The sequence below is a fragment of the Lissotriton vulgaris genome, chromosome 7, assembly GCF_964263255.1.
Source record: "Lissotriton vulgaris chromosome 7, aLisVul1.2, whole genome shotgun sequence".
Lineage (NCBI taxonomy): Eukaryota > Metazoa > Chordata > Amphibia > Caudata > Salamandridae > Lissotriton > Lissotriton vulgaris.
The window spans coordinates 1749559668-1749576279 of NC_141695.1; the positions used below are offsets into that span (position 1 = coordinate 1749559668).

The following is a 16612-nucleotide window of genomic DNA, read 5'->3' on the forward strand; positions in this document are numbered from 1 at the left end:
ACGATCCACAGAGTAAATTCATGGCTCCCAATAGCTGAAAGTGGAATCAAAGTACAACTCTGCAAGAATACAGATTTTCGTTATGAAAGTTTCCGCAGCTATCCAAGTCTTATGCAGCCATCCACACTACGAAAACGATTAGTTTCTTACCTGTCGGTGTAGTTTTGCAGCTTGATGATCTTTCTGGATTCACTATGCTGTGCATATTCCGCGGTCTTGTGGTTGGGTCCGGATTCGTAGTCTTTTCTCTCTTTTTTTTTTTTTTTTTTGTGTCCCAGGTGGGCGTCGGCGTCACCCTTCCTTGGGTGTATTTCCGGTGACGTCGGCATGCTTCCTGCGGAAGCTCCCATCCCTGGGCGCCATCTTCGGATTCTTTTTTCCGTGTTTCCTCCGTTTCCGAAGTGATGGCAATGTTCTATGTAGGTGAATTTTCCTTAACCGCCTTGTATGTAAAATCCATTTTATCTATTCATCTTCTCTTTTTTTTTTTTTTTTTGACCACCCCTTTTCTCTCCAGCCTCATCTTTCTGGCGGAGGTGGGTGGGTTCGCTAGTGAATCCAGAAAGATCATCAAGCTGCAAAACTACACCGACAGGTAAGAAACTAATCGTTTTGCAGCGTGAATCTTTCTGGATTCACTATGCTGTGCATAGATTTTGTAGCGGTTTCTCATTTCCGTGGCGGCTGGGTGGAAGATGAGTTCTGGTTTCTGAATATGTGCTGGAGCACCTTTTGTCCGACTTGCGCTTCCTTGTTCATCTGCACATCCACGCAGTAGTGTTTTGTGAACGTGTGCACTGAAGCCCATGTTGCCGCCATGCATATGTCCTGTATGGGCGTGTTAGCCAGGAAGGCTATTGTGGCCCCCTTCTTCCTAGTGGAGTGTGCACGCACTCCCTCGTCTAGTTCCTGTCCTGCCCTGTTGTGGCAGAGCTGAATCGTCTGTGCTATCCATCGTGCAATAGTGTTCTTCGTTACTGCTTTGCCCATGTAATTTTTGGCGAATGACACAAAGAACTGTTTCGTTTTCCTGTGCTCCTTTGTCCTTTCAATGTAATGCATGACCGCCCTTCTGGCGTCCAAGGTGTGCAGAGCTCGCTCAGCGCTATTGGTTGGTTTTTGGAAAAAACTCGGTATCTGTATGGACTGGTTCATGTGGAACCTGGAGACCACCTTCGGCATGAAGTGTGGGTCCGTCCTCATCACAACCCTATCACTATGTATTTGAATGTAGGGCTCCTGTAGTGTCAGCGCTTGTAGTTCGCTTACCCTGCGTAATGACGTTATAGCAACTAGGAAGGCTGTTTTCATGGTTAGCATCTTTAAGGAGGCCCTGTGCAGTGGTTCAAAGGGCTCCTTCATGAGTTCCGTGAGAACTACGTTCAAGTTCCATGCTGGTGGTGGCACCCGCTTGGGCGGTGCGATCCTCTTCGCTCCTTCCAGGAACCTCTTGACAACCTGGGATGTGAAGAAGCTTCTGCCCATCTCACCCCTTGTGTAGGCTACTATAGCCGCTAAGTGAACCCTCAAGGAGGATGAACTGAGTTTTTTGTCCAGCAAGTGTGTCAGGTATCGCAGCACTGTGGAGTCTTTCTTCATCTTCTTGTGAAGTTGTTCACGTTTGCACCACATCGTGTATCTTTTCCACTTTGAGACATAGCACCGCCGTGTGCTCGGCCTCCGTGCCTCGCGAAGGACCCTGAGGGTGCTCTCTGGCAGTCTCAAATGTGCAAACTCTATGTCCTCAGGAGCCATGCTACTAGGCTCATGGTCTCTGGCTCTGGGTGCAGCACCTCCCCGTTCTGCATGGAGAGCAGGTCCTTTCTTCTGCCGAATTTGTGGGGTGCACTCTGTGACATCTCCATGATCTGCGAGTACCATGTCTGCCTCGCCCACTGTGGCGCGACCAGTATCAGGGTCATCTTGCTCGCTCTGCACTTGCTCAGTACTCGGTGTATCAGTGGTATCGGGGGGAAAGCGTAGGCAAATCTCCCGGACCAATCTATCCATAGGGCATTCCCAAGGGACCCCTCTTCGGGTAGTCTGGATGCGAAGTACTGGCATTTCGCATTCTGGCGTGTTGCAAACAGGTCCACTGATGGCGTTCCCCACCTGTTGAATAACCACCTCGTTTCCTGAGCATTGAGCTCCCACTCGTGGGATGCCGATGTCAGTCTGCTCAGCCAGTCTGCCTGAATGTTCTCTTTCCCTGGTAGGTGTATGGCTAGCAGGTCTATCTGTAGTGGGATGGCCCATCTCCATATCTCCTGTGCCAGTGTTGAAAGCGTTGTTGACTGTGTTCCACCCTGCTTGTTGATGTAGAACATCGCCGTGGTGTTGTCTGTCTGCAGTAACACCATTTGTTTGTACAGTCTTGTCTGGAAGGCTTTCAGTGCCAGGAAGATTGTCTTCAATTCTAGGTAATTGATATGCTTTGTCGCATCTGCTGGCGTCCACAGTCCTCTCACTTTGAGCTCCTCCATGTGAGCGCCCCATCCCTTCAGGGATGCGTCCGTGGTGATGGTCACAGTCGGAGTTGGGGGTGTTAGAGGCTTTCCCATTGTTAGGTTTTCCATGTTCCACCATGTCATCTCCCTTTGCACTGCGTGCGTCACCACCACAAGATCCTCCCAACTGCCTGACGCCTGTGACCACTGTTCCTGGAGCCATTCTTGCATGGGTCTCATGTGTAGCCGCACATTCGGCACCAGGTGGATGCATGATGCCATCATCCCCATGATCTTGCTCGCAGTCCTCGCTGTCCGAGCTTGCCCCTTCCGGTAGAGGCGAGTTTCCTTGACCAGTGCCCTTGCTCTCTTCTCGCTGGGGAACACCTTGGCCTGCACGGTGTTGATCACCGCCCCCAGGAAGGTCTTCACTTGCTCCGGTTCCATTGACGATTTTTCCCAATGGACGGAGAACCCCAGGTTTATGAGCGTGCTCGTCACTGTCTGTGCGTGGTGTTTGCACCTTTGATACGAACTCGCCTTCACCAACCAGTCGTCTAGATAAGGGTATACGTGTATCCCCTGTCTTCGTAGGTGTGCAGCAACTGCTGCAAGGCACTTCGTGAATACCCTTGGTGCTGATTTGAGTCCGAAGGCCAGCGTTGTGAACTGGTAGTGGCCTCCCCCGATTGTGAACCTGAGCATATGCTTGTGCTTTTTGTTCATCGGTATGTGCAAGTAGGCGTCCTTGAGGTCTATTGTGACCATGAAGTCTCCGACCTGCAGTTGCGGTAGCACCTCCTGCAGGGAGGTCATTTTGAATTTCTGTGTTCTTATGAATTTGTTGAGGAACCTCAGGTCTAGGATGGGCCTCATCTTGTCGTCTACTTTTGGTACCAGGAAGTACGTCGAGTAGACCCCCTTGTTCCTTTCCTTGAATGGGACTCGCTCTGTGGCCTGTTTTTGCAGAAGTTCCTTTACCTCTTCCTGAAGCCTCGCCAGCTGGTCTCCTGCTGGTGGTCTTCCCCTTGGTTTCCTGCTTGTTGGCCTTTTCTCCAATTCCAGGCAATACCGAATTGGATAATGTTTAGGATCCATTTGTCTGATGTGATTTCTCTCCATTCCTGGAGGTAAAATTTCAATCTTCCTCCCACTGGTGACATGTGGTCGTAGGTGTTTTGATTGTCCCGACCCCTTGGTACGTGGTGCCCCCCGGGGTCCTTTATGTGGCTGGGCACCCAGAGTTCTGTGGAGTCACTTCGAGGAGGGCTGCTGTCCCCCTCTCCTATTCTGGCCACGTCCGTTTCTCCCTCGAAAGGACTGACCTCTTGGTTGGTACTGCCAGGACTGCTTCTGCTGACCTTGATGTCCCTGTGAGTCTGTCTGTTGCGTTTGCTGGAAAGCCTGGTGTGATGTACCTGGTTGGTTTCCACCTCTCCCGCCGGGCCTCCGTGACGGGGTGCCTCTTCTGTTGCCTCTGAACTGCAACGCCCCCATAGACCTTGCCGTCTCATTATCTTTCTTGAGTTGGCTGAGTTTCTCGTCCACAGTTGCCCCGAAGAGCGTTTCGCCGTTGAACGGTGTGTTGAGGATACTGTGCTGCACCTCGGGTTTGAACCCTGAAATCCTGAGCCAGGCGTGTCTCCTTTCCGTGACACCCATCATCATCATCAGCCTGCTGGCAGTGTCTGCTCCGTCCAGGGCCGTCTTAAGGCAAGAATTTGCCGCATTTTTCCCCTCTTCGACCAACATCTCGGCCTTCTGCCTGGCCTCCTGGGGTAGGTCCTTCACCAAGTGCCCCAGGCCGTCCAAGATCTGGTACATGTGCCTGTTTATAAGAGCGTTGGAGTTAGCCATGCGCCAGTGGGTCGCAGCATTCCGTTCGATCCTTCTGCCCACCAGATCCATCCTCTTGCTCTCCTTATCCGGTGGTGGGCCCGAGGTAGTGGATACGTTGGCCCTCTTCCTAGCCGTGGCCGTGATAATGGAATCTGCGGAGACCTCGCCTCGAATGTAGGCCGGGTCCTTCGTGGAGTGTTTGTATTTTTTCTCTGTTCTAGGGGTTACCGCCTTGCATGTTGCGGGCTCCTTGAATGCTTCTTGTCCCTGAGCCAAGACGCTCTCGAGCATTGGGAGGAACTGGCTCCTTGTCTGTGTTGGGAGCAAAGTCTCGAGCAGGAAGTCTGCTTTCTGCTTTTCCTCGTTGAGCTTTAGCTTAAATGCCGCTGCGGCAGACTGTATCGCCGAATTGTATGCCCCGATGTCGTCAGGCGGCGAGGGCCTCGAGGGGTATGTGTCGACCGCCTCCTCCGGGCTCTCGGTGTCGATATCCAGGTAATCCTGCTCGTTGGGGTCAGAGGTGGCCGACTCGGCGTCCAACCTACTGCCCTCCTCCTCGTCATAGCCGTAATCCTCGTAGGGATTCTCCTCATCTCCCTGGTCGTCGACCATCTCGGCGACCGGGCCATGTGCGTCGACGAGTTCTTCTTCCTCTTCTACCAGATCTAGCACAACGTGCTTGGTCTTGTGTGGAATTGTAAAGGCACTCATCTCGGCGTCGAAATCCTTTTTCCGCTGCAAGATGCTCGCCATCTCGGCCTCCAAACGCCGTCTTTTCTTTTCCCTTTCGGCCGCGTTCTCGGCCTCGGAACGCTCGGCCCCTCTCTTCGTCACCTGGCTCGGCGGCGAGACTCCCGGCGTCGAATGTTTGGACGTCGAACTTTGTTCCGGGTCCTTGGATGTCGTCAAAGTTTTCGGGTCTTTCTCCCTCGACGCCGATCGGTCCCTTTCGGAGACGATCTTCTGCGCCTTCTGCTGTTCAACAGCTCGGCCCCTTTCGGAGGCGATCTTCGGAGCCTTCTGCTGTTCAACAGCTCTCGGCGCCAGGGACTCCTTCTCCGAGGATCCGCTGGGCCTGTGTGTGGTCGCGGACTGCAGATGTCGCTGCGTCGGCGCCTTCGGGGTCTGGCCCTCGTTCTTTCGAGACTCAGGGTCTCTCGTGCTCTTGTGGGACGTCGAGTCTCCTACCTTATCAGGCGTCTTCTTGGAATCGGTCTCTACGACCGTGTAGCTGTCGTCTTCGGCGGCAGCGTTGTCCTCTTCCTCTGAGGACATCCCCAGGTCGTACAGCGAAGGCGTCGGGGCTTTTCCTCCGAGGGTGGCGTGTGCTACCCTCTGACTCTTCCTCACACGAAGGGTCTTCGCGGCGAAGACGGAGCAGGCGTTGCAGTCTTCGGTTCTGTGGTCCACCGGTAGGCAAAGGTTGCACACCGGGTGCTGATCTTTCTGCGCGTACTTGTGTCTGCAATTCGGGCAGAACTTGAACGGCGTGTTGTCCATCCTCGAGCGTTTCAGGCCTCCCTGACCGCGTGGACGTCGATGATCGTCGAAGTTCTCGACGTTCTCTCCTTCTTCTCTCTTCGCCAATGGTCTGCGAAGTCTTCCTTGGTCTTCTTCCTTCAATTTCTTCTCGAACTTCTCTCTTTGCAGTACTTTCTCCAAAAATGTCTGGAGCCCAACGGGAACGATCCAGACCCGACCGCGGAAAAAAGAATCTGAAGATGGCGCCCAGGGATGGGAGCTTCCGCAGGAAGCATGCCGACGTCACCGGAAATACACCCAAGGAAGGGTGACGCCGACGCCCACCTGGGACACAAAAAAAAAAAAAAAAAAATAAGAGAGAAAAGACTACGAATCCGGACCCAACCACAAGACCGCGGAATATGCACAGCATAGTGAATCCAGAAAGATTCACGCTGCAAAACTACAAGGCATCAGAATGTTCTTCCACTAATCAGCTCCATAACAGATACAAGAGCTTTAGTTCGAATATTTTAGTCTGAAGGACCAGCTCATTAAATGGAAAAAGCTGGTTTCTAAACTATAGGGAGCAGTCTAATAGCAGTGGAGGCTTCAGATGCAATACACAAGTACTGCTGCCCTTACATCACATTTCCAGTGGCTGAAGGCAGGGCAACCACTAGGACAAACTACAGTGGCCAATCGCTCTTCAGCACAGATACAGTGAAGGGCAGCATGGAGGCAATTGCGTAGAGTAGTCTTTTCCTCCAGCAAAGTGGCTCCTCCAGCCATCAAGGGCACCAAAATGTAGGACTATCTTAGCTAGGCAGTCACATTTATCCCACTCCCCAGCTATACACATTAAAAAGCATATTCCAACTGCACAGCCTCACCCACTATCCCAGAGCTGACCGGGCTTCCAACCAGACAGCTTAGGTAACATTGTGGAGTCGCAAACATTTCCCCCATTTATGTCAACCTCCATCTGCTAATGTCACAACAACATCGAAACTGCAAAGGCCCCCTGCCACATGCCAATAATTTATTGATGTTCTGTACACAGCCAAAACCTAAGAAAAACTAGCACAATATGGGTCTGTTTCTGCACGCTAGGCTCTAGCTTCCTGCATCTAACATCAAGATACGGCTTTACCATCAACTCTAAAAAGGTGGTGAACAGCGGGACAGAGCAAATAAAGAACAGGTGGTTTGTGGGCGAGGGGCAGGTATCAGGGGCTCATTGAAACATTTTAATTAAGAAAAATGATAACAATATATTTACACAATTTATAACTAAATCATTTAGTTAAATGTAAGTAGTATCCCTTACTAATGAGGAAACAATATTTACAAGTAAGCATGTCTTTCCCTGGATGAAAAAAAAATCAATTTAAAAGTAACTTCAGCAGAGAGGACGGTCTGCTGGAAATCCATGTGGGAGTAAAGCCCCAGAAGGGTGGGAGATAGTGGCCAGGAGAAGATGTGGCACTGAGGGCACAAGGGTCGTCCAAAGTACCTCATATATGGAACCAAGAGGCATGAACAATGAATGGGATGAAACAAACCCTTTATCACTGTTCTCCTTTTGTTTACATTCCCAATCTGTGGGTGGAGATAGGCTACTATCACCAGGACACAGCCAAGTGACTGGGCATGATGGCATTGTAACCAGTGGTGTGATGGTCCCTTCCAGGTACTGTAGTCAGTAAGGGCACAGCCCACTACAAACATACAAAAGGACTTCCAATCCTACTGGTGTTTTGACCGAGCATGATCGGCCACATATGGCTGTATTGGACAATTACATGAACTTATTTGAGGGGTGTTTTCGCACCAATTTATCCAGGAGCGCCAACATGTGAGAGTCACATGGGATACATTTCTGATTGAAGAGAATGAACTCACTCATTCCTTTGACCACACAAAACGTACAAATTAGATTAAGGCCTGCAAGTAATGTACAGCCTTCCCAAAACACTCACTTAAGAAGTGATTAAGAGAGGCACATCTGCCTTTTCCCACTCTTCTGTCCTTTTCGGATGGGATGGTCCTTCAACCAAAATAAGAGCGAGTCTGTAGCATTTTTCCAGTTAAGGAAACGATTTAAATTAAAAAAAGATAATCCACTCTCTACCAAGTTAGTCTTAAAAGCCATCCCCTCCCACACATGAAAAACGGGGAAAAGAGGCAGGAACAACTGAGTTTTCCATAACAGTTAAATTAATATAACAGCCCATCTCCCTACCCTTATGGGCAATCAGCAGATAAAAAAATACATTTAAATCAAAGATTGTTTAAAAAGAAAGAGGCAAAAACCCCAAAGCGCTTAAAAAGATTCTACGTGTGTCTGTGTGTTTAATCTAGCAGCAAAGAGATGCCCCCCGCCCTGAATAAATACACACTGTCCAAGGTGAGGAGGTCGGTCCGAGGCACGCAGCACGCGCAATGTCCTCCAAATAAAATTAAAAATACATAGGTAAGGGAGTTAAAACAAAAAAGGTAAAATAAAGATTAAAATCTGGCCCGATTGCTGAAATCACTTTTAAACATGTGGCGGAGGGGAGTTTTTGGTTCAACGTTAAAATGAGCCATTAACCCACATGCTGGTGGGGGATAGGTGTGTCACCATGGAAGAAAACCTAAGCAATAAATGCAAGGCAAGCCTCTTGGTGACACCAAAGACCTATCCCTCTATCCCTCCCCCACGTTCCTGGGAGAGACCCGGGCCTGTGCAGAAGGCGCCAGGATTTGGGCTTGCAGAGAACCACAAAATAATGAAAAGACATTTCAAGTTCTCACATGAAAAAATAAAGTCTCCAGATATTTATCATTTTCATTGGCGTCGTCAAGTAGCGCCAGGAAGGTGTTTCCAAGGAGGTACTGGTCCAGGTACCCCAGAAACAGATGGTGACTTTGCTCATCTGTTCAGTCCAATGGGGATACTCTGCCATCCTACGGTGTTCTCCAAGGGTTGGCGCCTTAGTCATGGGACAACACAGAAGACTTACTCACTATGCCAGCTGTCCTTGCCACCTCCAGTCTGAAGCCACTTGCTGAATAAATGTCCGAGGAGGGATGAAGGAAGGCTGATGAGCTGGCGGGTTCCAGTTAATGCAGCATGGACATCCTGCACTATTTGCTGCGCTTCTCTTGCTCTGCAGATGACAGTGCTCCGTCGAAGACTGTTTGGGCCTCTCCTGCCCAAACAGGCTACGCTTGCACTTGAATTTTGCACAAAAGCACTGTACTTAAGCCATCTATTTTTGGGTTTGCTTCAGTTCCAGCTGGTGAGAGGCCAGAGGAAGCAATGCTATTGAAACCCATCAAGCTACATATTCTGCTGAAAATTGACCACTTTCTCCTTAACATTAACTCCATACACCTGGTCTGACTCGGTAAGTCAGAGGAATGGTGCTCCCACAGAGGTAGAGCAGCTCTATAAATTCTCCTCACTTTTTCAGTCTGTCCAGACCTGAGGTTGCAAAGTGAAGATTAAGATGATGACAGCCTTAGGTGGAGCAGCAGCAATGTGATGCCTGAAGAGCTTCCTGGGAGAGACAGTTGTTGTTGATCAGGGCAACATAGAAGGGAGGTGGTCCTGCACAACAGCATGAGCAGTGCTGCCAATGAGGTCACAACCCTGATCGATGAAAGTGAGCAGCTGGGACTGGAGCAGAGACACGTGGATAAAGTTCCCTGTGCACAACGAAGTCCGGGATTGAGGGGTGTGCCAAGGGAAGTTTGGTTGGAGAGAACAGATGGAAAAAATGCAAGCCGGGACAAGACTGGAGGTTTGGAGTAATCCTGGAGTTCAGCCTGGCTTTGTGAGTGCATGAATAGAGTGGGTGTAGGAATCTCAGGTGAAGCACTTCTCAGGAGGTGTTGGAGATCGACCCAGAAGCTTCTGCCGACGAGAGTTGGTTTCGGTCTGCTCCTAGTCTGCTCTCACCTACAACAAAGCAACATATAAAAGTATTAGGCCACACTTTAGGTTTACAATTCACTGAAAGAAGCCAATTGCTCCAACTCTTACAACACAGACCTTCAAACTCCCTTGGAATAAAATTCTAGATTGCAGATCATTAACCCCAATCTCCTAAAAGCATATCTAGCATATCCAAGCTTATTACAAGAACCAACATACTTAAACATGGCACTAATTCTGCTGCTGGTATAGCTCTTCGTTAATGCAGGATTTCTTATCCCTTCTTGAACCTCCTGCAGCTGGATGTTGGTTTACAGCTGTGTACTGGTCAGGACAACATCATCCCAATCCCCTATGAGGTTAAAATTCAGAAGGGAGTTGCCAGATCTGAACATCGAGCTCAAAAGTAAATTAACAGTATCGGCACTCCAGTTTCACTCTTACATGTTACCTTAGCTCAACCACAACAGTTTAGGCTTTTAATGTCCATGTTACACGGGCAATTCACACACCATGAATCTGCAGTACAGTGCAAGGACACCCGTTGACATTACACAATGACCACATTACTCTGCAGAAAATTAAAACTGGCTGATGGCTAAGGTGGAGGCTTCTCTAAGACATGCAGACATTGGCTTCCAGCTGCAGTGACAGATCCTAGGGGACATTCTGCCCTACCTGGACACTAACAGCTATTAAGGGAAGATGGTTGCTTTAATGCTTGGATAAAGTCTATGGAGAGGTTTCACCTAACGGTAAACATATTCAGGAGAAAGCAGGCTGAAATTAGTCAAAATGAGCCAACGCCAGGAAAGAACAGTGTGTTCAAACTGCAAACGAAAGAATAATGAACTTTCCTATTAACCCTATGTGAACGGAACCATGTAGAAAAGTATGGCACAGCATTTTTCTTTTAACAAAAGATCTAGTTTGCATCGCAAATTAATAGTTTCACAGGCCATCTTAAAAAATAAATGTTTGCTATGACTGGTGTTGAGGACGGGGCAAGCAACAAGTGCACCCGCAATCACTTAAGGCCAAAGGTGGAAGGACAGGAACATACCTGGACTGTGCCCAGCAACTGCTCCCACTGCTCGAGTGAAGCTGCAACAAGAACACATGGAAGTCCACATCTCTATGTAGGAGGTATGCAGTAACAAAGGCCCATGAAAGAATCACTTCAGACCAAGGGTGGAAGGACAGTCTCATGCCTGGACGGGGCCATACACCGAAACGCGCGTTGGCGTCTGTTCCTACTTAGGAACCCACTGAACCAACCCGGACATTTGATCATCGGTCCCCCTGTCATCTAAATTCATCTTTGCCTAGTGTTGTAGGATGTATGAAGTGTGAATGTTCTTTTTTGTATGAGTGTTAATGGTATGCAAGTATGGAGATAGACCCACTATTAAATTGTTGTGAAGATGCTTATTCATTTTGATACTAAACTATTTATATCTTTATACAATGACAATGAATTCTTAAAAATAAAAAAATAAATTTTGATAAAACTCAATGTGTTATATGATGTGCTTGGGTTCAGGGCAATTTCTATAATACAAAGGACCTCTCCAAGGCCACTTACTAAAAATACTGCGGGCAGGTCGCCTCCCAGTGTTTGATTCATGCCTGGACTGTGCCCAGCAACTGATCCCACAACGAGCGAAGCAGCAAGAAACACACATGGAGGTCCACATCTCTATGCAGGAGATGCCGTACCAAAGGACCAAGAAAGATAACTTAAGACCAAGGGTGGAAGGACTGACATGCCTGGACTCTGCCCAGCAACTGATCCCACTGCTCAACGAGCGAAACTGCAAGAAGCACACACTGAGGCCCACATCTCTGTGCAGGAGGTATGGCCCATGAAAGAATTGACTGTCAATAAGCAAAATGTCTGCTTATAGCCACTATACTTCACAAGTTCAGGGTTATAAAAATATCCCAAATAAAAATAAATCCTCTTGAAAGGCACCAAGGAGGTAGGCGCTTAAGCCAGATTTCAAGCTTCCACAGAATACCAAGGCTAGACTCTGCCTCAAAGGAATGGCACCAAAGTTGGCAGCAGTCACACAGGAGGTGTTAGCAGTGGACTATCTGCAGCCATACAACATACACACACTGATATTTCGATCTTTAAGACTGGAGCAGTGAGTGTGCTGGTAGTGTGTGCACTTCTTGCACACCTTCACAATAGGTATACAGAGGTTTAGAAGTTCGGATCCCGCAGGCACCACAAGCACTGAAGAGCAGCTGTGGCATGAGCCAGTCAGCATCTTGACCCTCTGCAGGGGGATGAACTTGTTGACTCAAAAAATACAGAATGAGATAGATGATTCCGCCACTGCTCTGAATTAAGAAAATAGTGGGAGTGAGGTCTCTGAATGGAATGAGTCTGCAGTCCGAACACTGGGTCACTGCAGCCGTGACTATCCAAACCACCAAACAGAGCCCAGGCAGCAGGTGAACCGGTTTCAGGGAGTGCAGGTAATACACCTTTTAAGTGTTTTCTTGACTCGTTCCGAGTGCCCCAATATTTATCTTTTTTTGTCTACTTATCTTGGGTTACATGAACAGAACGGTCTGCCCTCATCTTACCCAATCCTGCCCTTTCTTAACCTGGAATCCAGGGACTCCCAGACCAGGGTTCCAGGTAGAGGCAAACTGTCGTGGCCAGTGAGTGAGAAACAAGACTGTAAGAAACTGGCTCTATATATACTGCTCCAAAGTGAGGTACAGTGTGTATAGAGTCCAAGGGTCTCCAGAGGCTAAAGTTAGATAGAACCTTACTTGTTAAAGTGGTAGCTTGGTCGAGCAGTAAGGCAGTATCAGAGGACAGTGTAAAGTATTTGATGTACACACTCAGTCAGCAAAAGGTTTCACACAATCAAGCACTGAACTCAAGGCCAATTGTTTTTTATAAAAAATATACTGTTTTATTTCTAGAACCAAGCAAGCCTGGTGCAGGTAAGCATAAAAATACTTTTCAGTAGTAAATTGCTTGTATGAACACAGTTCAAAATAGCAGTGCAACTTGTACTGGTTTTGGTAACACTTTTAAGAAAGCAGTTTGCAACACATTGCAGGTATAGTACATTCAATTGAATGGGCTTTTTAGGTAAAATGCAGTTAATTACTTTTCAGGTTACTTTTACTAACACAGGACTGGATCCTGGACGGTTAAAGGTGCGTTTTTATGGATTATTATTGTATTTCAAAAGTTGACAATTGGAAACATTTTCACATAGAATCACCAATGTGATTCTATGAAAGGAAATTCACTTCGCAGGTAAGTTAGGCTATCGTTCTTACTTCGTGCTGGATCCTGGATTCAGCACTGGGACATTTCCTGAAAACCGTTGAGAAAATGCGTTTTTGTTATTCAGCTGATTTTTAAGGAATATTTGTAGTTTTCAAAAGTAGACACTTAGGAACTTTTTGGGAGAAAAAGTGTCAATGTGATCCTATGAGGAAAAATTATTAGTTATCGGTTTCAAGGTAAGTAATCGGTCTTTATATACTCTGGTTTCTCTTTGAAGTTAGGGTTCTGGGGTTAGACTCAGGGGTCTCCCAGGGTCAGTGATACACTGTTGTTGCACCCTCAGCGGCACTCGGGCAGCCGGGTGCAGAATGTTAAGGCCTAATGTTGTCCAATGAGGGATAGGGGGGACTACGATTGGTGGCAGCTGTCAAGCAGGCCACAGGGTAGTGGGAGCAAAGCTCCTATGGTTAAGCTCAGGGCACGTTGGAGACCAAGTCCGCACCAAAGGGGCACCCTCAGCGGTGCTAGGGCAGCCAGGTGCAGGGTGCTGTTTAGAGGTCGGGTGCCCTGTTGATTACAATGGGAATTCTCCTGGACAAGCAAACACTGCAGGCTCGGGGACGAGGTTCTTCCAGGAGTGACCACCACTCCGAGGGGTAAGTTGTGATGTAGAGGAATGGTTAGGCACCTCTGAGTTGGGCACACAAGGCCGTGGGGCGTCGGGTGCAGGGGTGCCTTTGGACATCGGATTTTCTTACCTGCTCTGATCGCGGTAGGGGGACCCTCTGGATTGAGGCTGCAGGCGTCGTCCGGAGGCTTCAGGCAGGTCAGGGGTCGCCAGATCTCGGGTCAGGATTACCAGGGGGGACCTTCTCGGGGTGTTTGTTCACTCAAACACAGGCTGGGCTCGGCAGGTGCAGAGTGCGCTTTTGAGGTTGCTGTCCGTTGGACATGCTGGGATTTCGCAGGAGCATGTTCGAGGGGAGACAGGCCTGTAGGGCTGGGGCCAAGTCAGTGGGCGTCGTCCTCTTGTTAGCTCTGCATGTCTTCTCTTCCTTTTCTTGTCGTTGCTGGATCTGAGAAAGGAAGGTTCAGGGTGCCCCCAAGTACTAAATTTAGGGGCGTTCCAGGTAGGTAAAAGGTCAGGGACCAATGGACCTCTTCCCTGGGGTGGGTACACCCCCTATTCTGCCACTCTCCAGTGGAAAGGGGGGGCAGGAGCCTGTCCCTGGTTGGCTGGGTCCCCCCATCCTCAAGATGGTGGGGACTCTAGGTTGTGCTTCACCTCGTCTCCCCCACCCTAGGGGGTTGAGTTGGCAGAGGTGGGCACACCTCTTCCTCACTTTGTTTTTCCTGCCTGGTCTCCCACCCACAGTGGGGGGTAGAACCAGTGGGGACCAGTTGCTGAGTACAGCAAGTGGTCTGGAGAGGCTCACAAAGGCGTTATGCGCCTTTGAAGCTTCTCCCTCGTGAACCCTACCCATCCTGGGGGAGGAGGCTTGGCACCTCGTCCCAGGATGTGCATTGTTTCAGGCCCCCGAGAGAGGCAAGCTCTCGACCCAGGGGTCAAGAAAAATTTCTGGGGTGGCAGCCAATCAGTCAGGTCACTGGGAGTTAGTAGAGTTTCAGGGGGCATCTCTAAGATGTCCTCTGTCGTGCATTTTACATGAAATCCCACACTGGCATCAGTGTGGGTTTACTGTGCTGAGAAGTTTAATACAAAACTTCTCAGTCTTCAGTGTAGCCATTATGGTGCTGTGGAGTTCGTAATGACAACCTCTTAGCACCATATACTGTTAATGGCAGCACTGCACTTACAGTGCCCAGGAATGGACCTGGGCACTGTTGGGGGTACAGGGCTCATGCACCTGCACCCTCACCACTGGCATAGGGCACCCAGCTAGAGGGGCGACGGAGGTATGCCAGGGCAGTGTTTTGTGGGCATGACACAGGAATGTGTGCCAAGTCGACTGTTTTGTTCTGCACCAAGACACGCAGCCTACCAAGGCAGTGTGTGTGTGTGTGTGTGTGTGTGTTAGGGCACAGGGCCTTCAAGGGTGGCACAATAAGTGCTGCAGCCCTTAGGGGCGTACTCTGGTCACAGTGCCCTGGGTCCCTAGGGTACCATTTACCAGGGGCTGACATGTGGCCAGAGATGCCAATTGGGTTTAGGCTTTAATGCAGTTTTAGGGAAGGAACACAGGTCCTGGGTACCTGATTGGCAGAAGCCCAGGGCACATTCAAAGTACATCAGCAATTCAGCAAAACGTGAGGGCATACCATGCAAGAAAGAGTGTACTTTCTCACAGAGACCCATGTCAGAAATTCTAAACAAATACAAGAAAAATGCTACTTACCCAGTATGCATCTGTTCTTGGCATGTAGAGCTGTAGATTCACATGCATTGCATAAGTCTGCCATTTAGTGTTGGGTCTGGATGTTTGCACTTTGTTTTTGTTCGAAGAAGTCTTTTCCAGTCACGAGGTAGGTGACTCCTTTCGTTGATGGTGCGCATGGGCATCGACTCCCTTGTTAGATTTTTTTCCTGCAGAGGGTGAGGATGGAGTTAGTAAGAGTACGATAGAAATGTCCATGTTTATGTATCTAAGTAAGATATTACTACAAGTTTAGGTACCCGGGTGGGCGCATGTGAAGAACAGATGCATACTGAGTAAGTAGCATTTTCCCTTCGAGGCATGCGAGTTGTAGATTACATGCTTTGCATAGAATATACAGCAGTAATCTACCAAAGCGGTGGCTAACCTGTAGCTGTTGCAACAGTTGATTCATCTCCCATTCGTGGGATGCTGATGTTGGTCTGCTCAGTCTGTCTGCTCCTACATTGTCCTTCCTTGAAAGATGAATTGCTAGTAAGTCGATGTTCCTTGGGATAGCCCATCTCCATAGCTCCTGGGTTAGGGTTGACAGTGTTGATTGTGTTCCTTCTTGTTTGTTGATGTAAAACATTGTGGTTGTATTGTCTGTTTGAATCAACACCCTCTTTCTATATAGCTCCTTCTGAAAGGCTTTTAAGGCTAGGAACACTGTCTATCTCCAGGAAGTACCGTGTCCACAAACACCTAACCTTGAGGTTGTGCATGTGGGCTCCGCACCCCAGTTGGGGAGAGTCTGTTGTAATGGTCACTGTAGGAGTTGGGTGTGAGAAAGGCCTCCCTGTGTTATGTTCCTCCTGTTCCACCGTGTCATCTCCTGAAGAACTGTGTGCGACAACCACTAGATCCTCCCAACTCCTTGTTGCCTGTGACCATTGTTGTTGAATCCATTCCTGGAATGGTCTCATGTGCAGTCGATTGTTTGGGACTAGATGAATGCATGACTCCATCATCCCTAGCAGTTTCCCCACTGTCAGAGTTTGCCACTTGTGGTATAGATGTGTCTCCTTCAGTATAGTTACTGTCCTCTTTGTGCTCAGGAACACCTTCCCTACTGTTGTGTTGATTTCTGCCCCTAAGAATGTTTACCTGCTCTGGTGTTATTTAGGACTATTCCCAATGCATTGAGAAACCGAGCTGTACCAAGGTCTCTATGACACTTTGTACATGTGGTTTGTAAAGGTTGTATGTGCTTGCTCGTACTAACGAGTCTTCTAGGTATGGATAAACGTGGATTCCCTGCCTTCTTATGTGGGCTGCTACTGCTGCTAGGCATTTTGTGAAG

The 16612-nt window shown here is 48.7% G+C and overlaps 1 protein-coding gene across 2 annotated transcripts in view; it reads right to left on the reverse strand.

Annotated features, from left to right (window-relative positions):
- GSK3A (glycogen synthase kinase 3 alpha) overlaps positions 1–16612 on the reverse strand; it is a 325630-nt gene that overhangs the window by 54491 nt on the left and 254527 nt on the right. The window contains exon 11 of one of the 2 annotated variants that reach the window (XM_086933045.1): positions 6773–9696. The exons of the other annotated variant lie outside the window; for it this stretch is intronic. Within the exon in view, the coding sequence (XP_086789171.1) occupies positions 9620–9696 (77 nt within the window). The 3' untranslated portion in view covers positions 6773–9619. Of the gene's footprint in view, positions 1–6772; positions 9697–16612 lie in introns of those variants that run through there. 2 annotated transcript variants of the gene reach the window in all.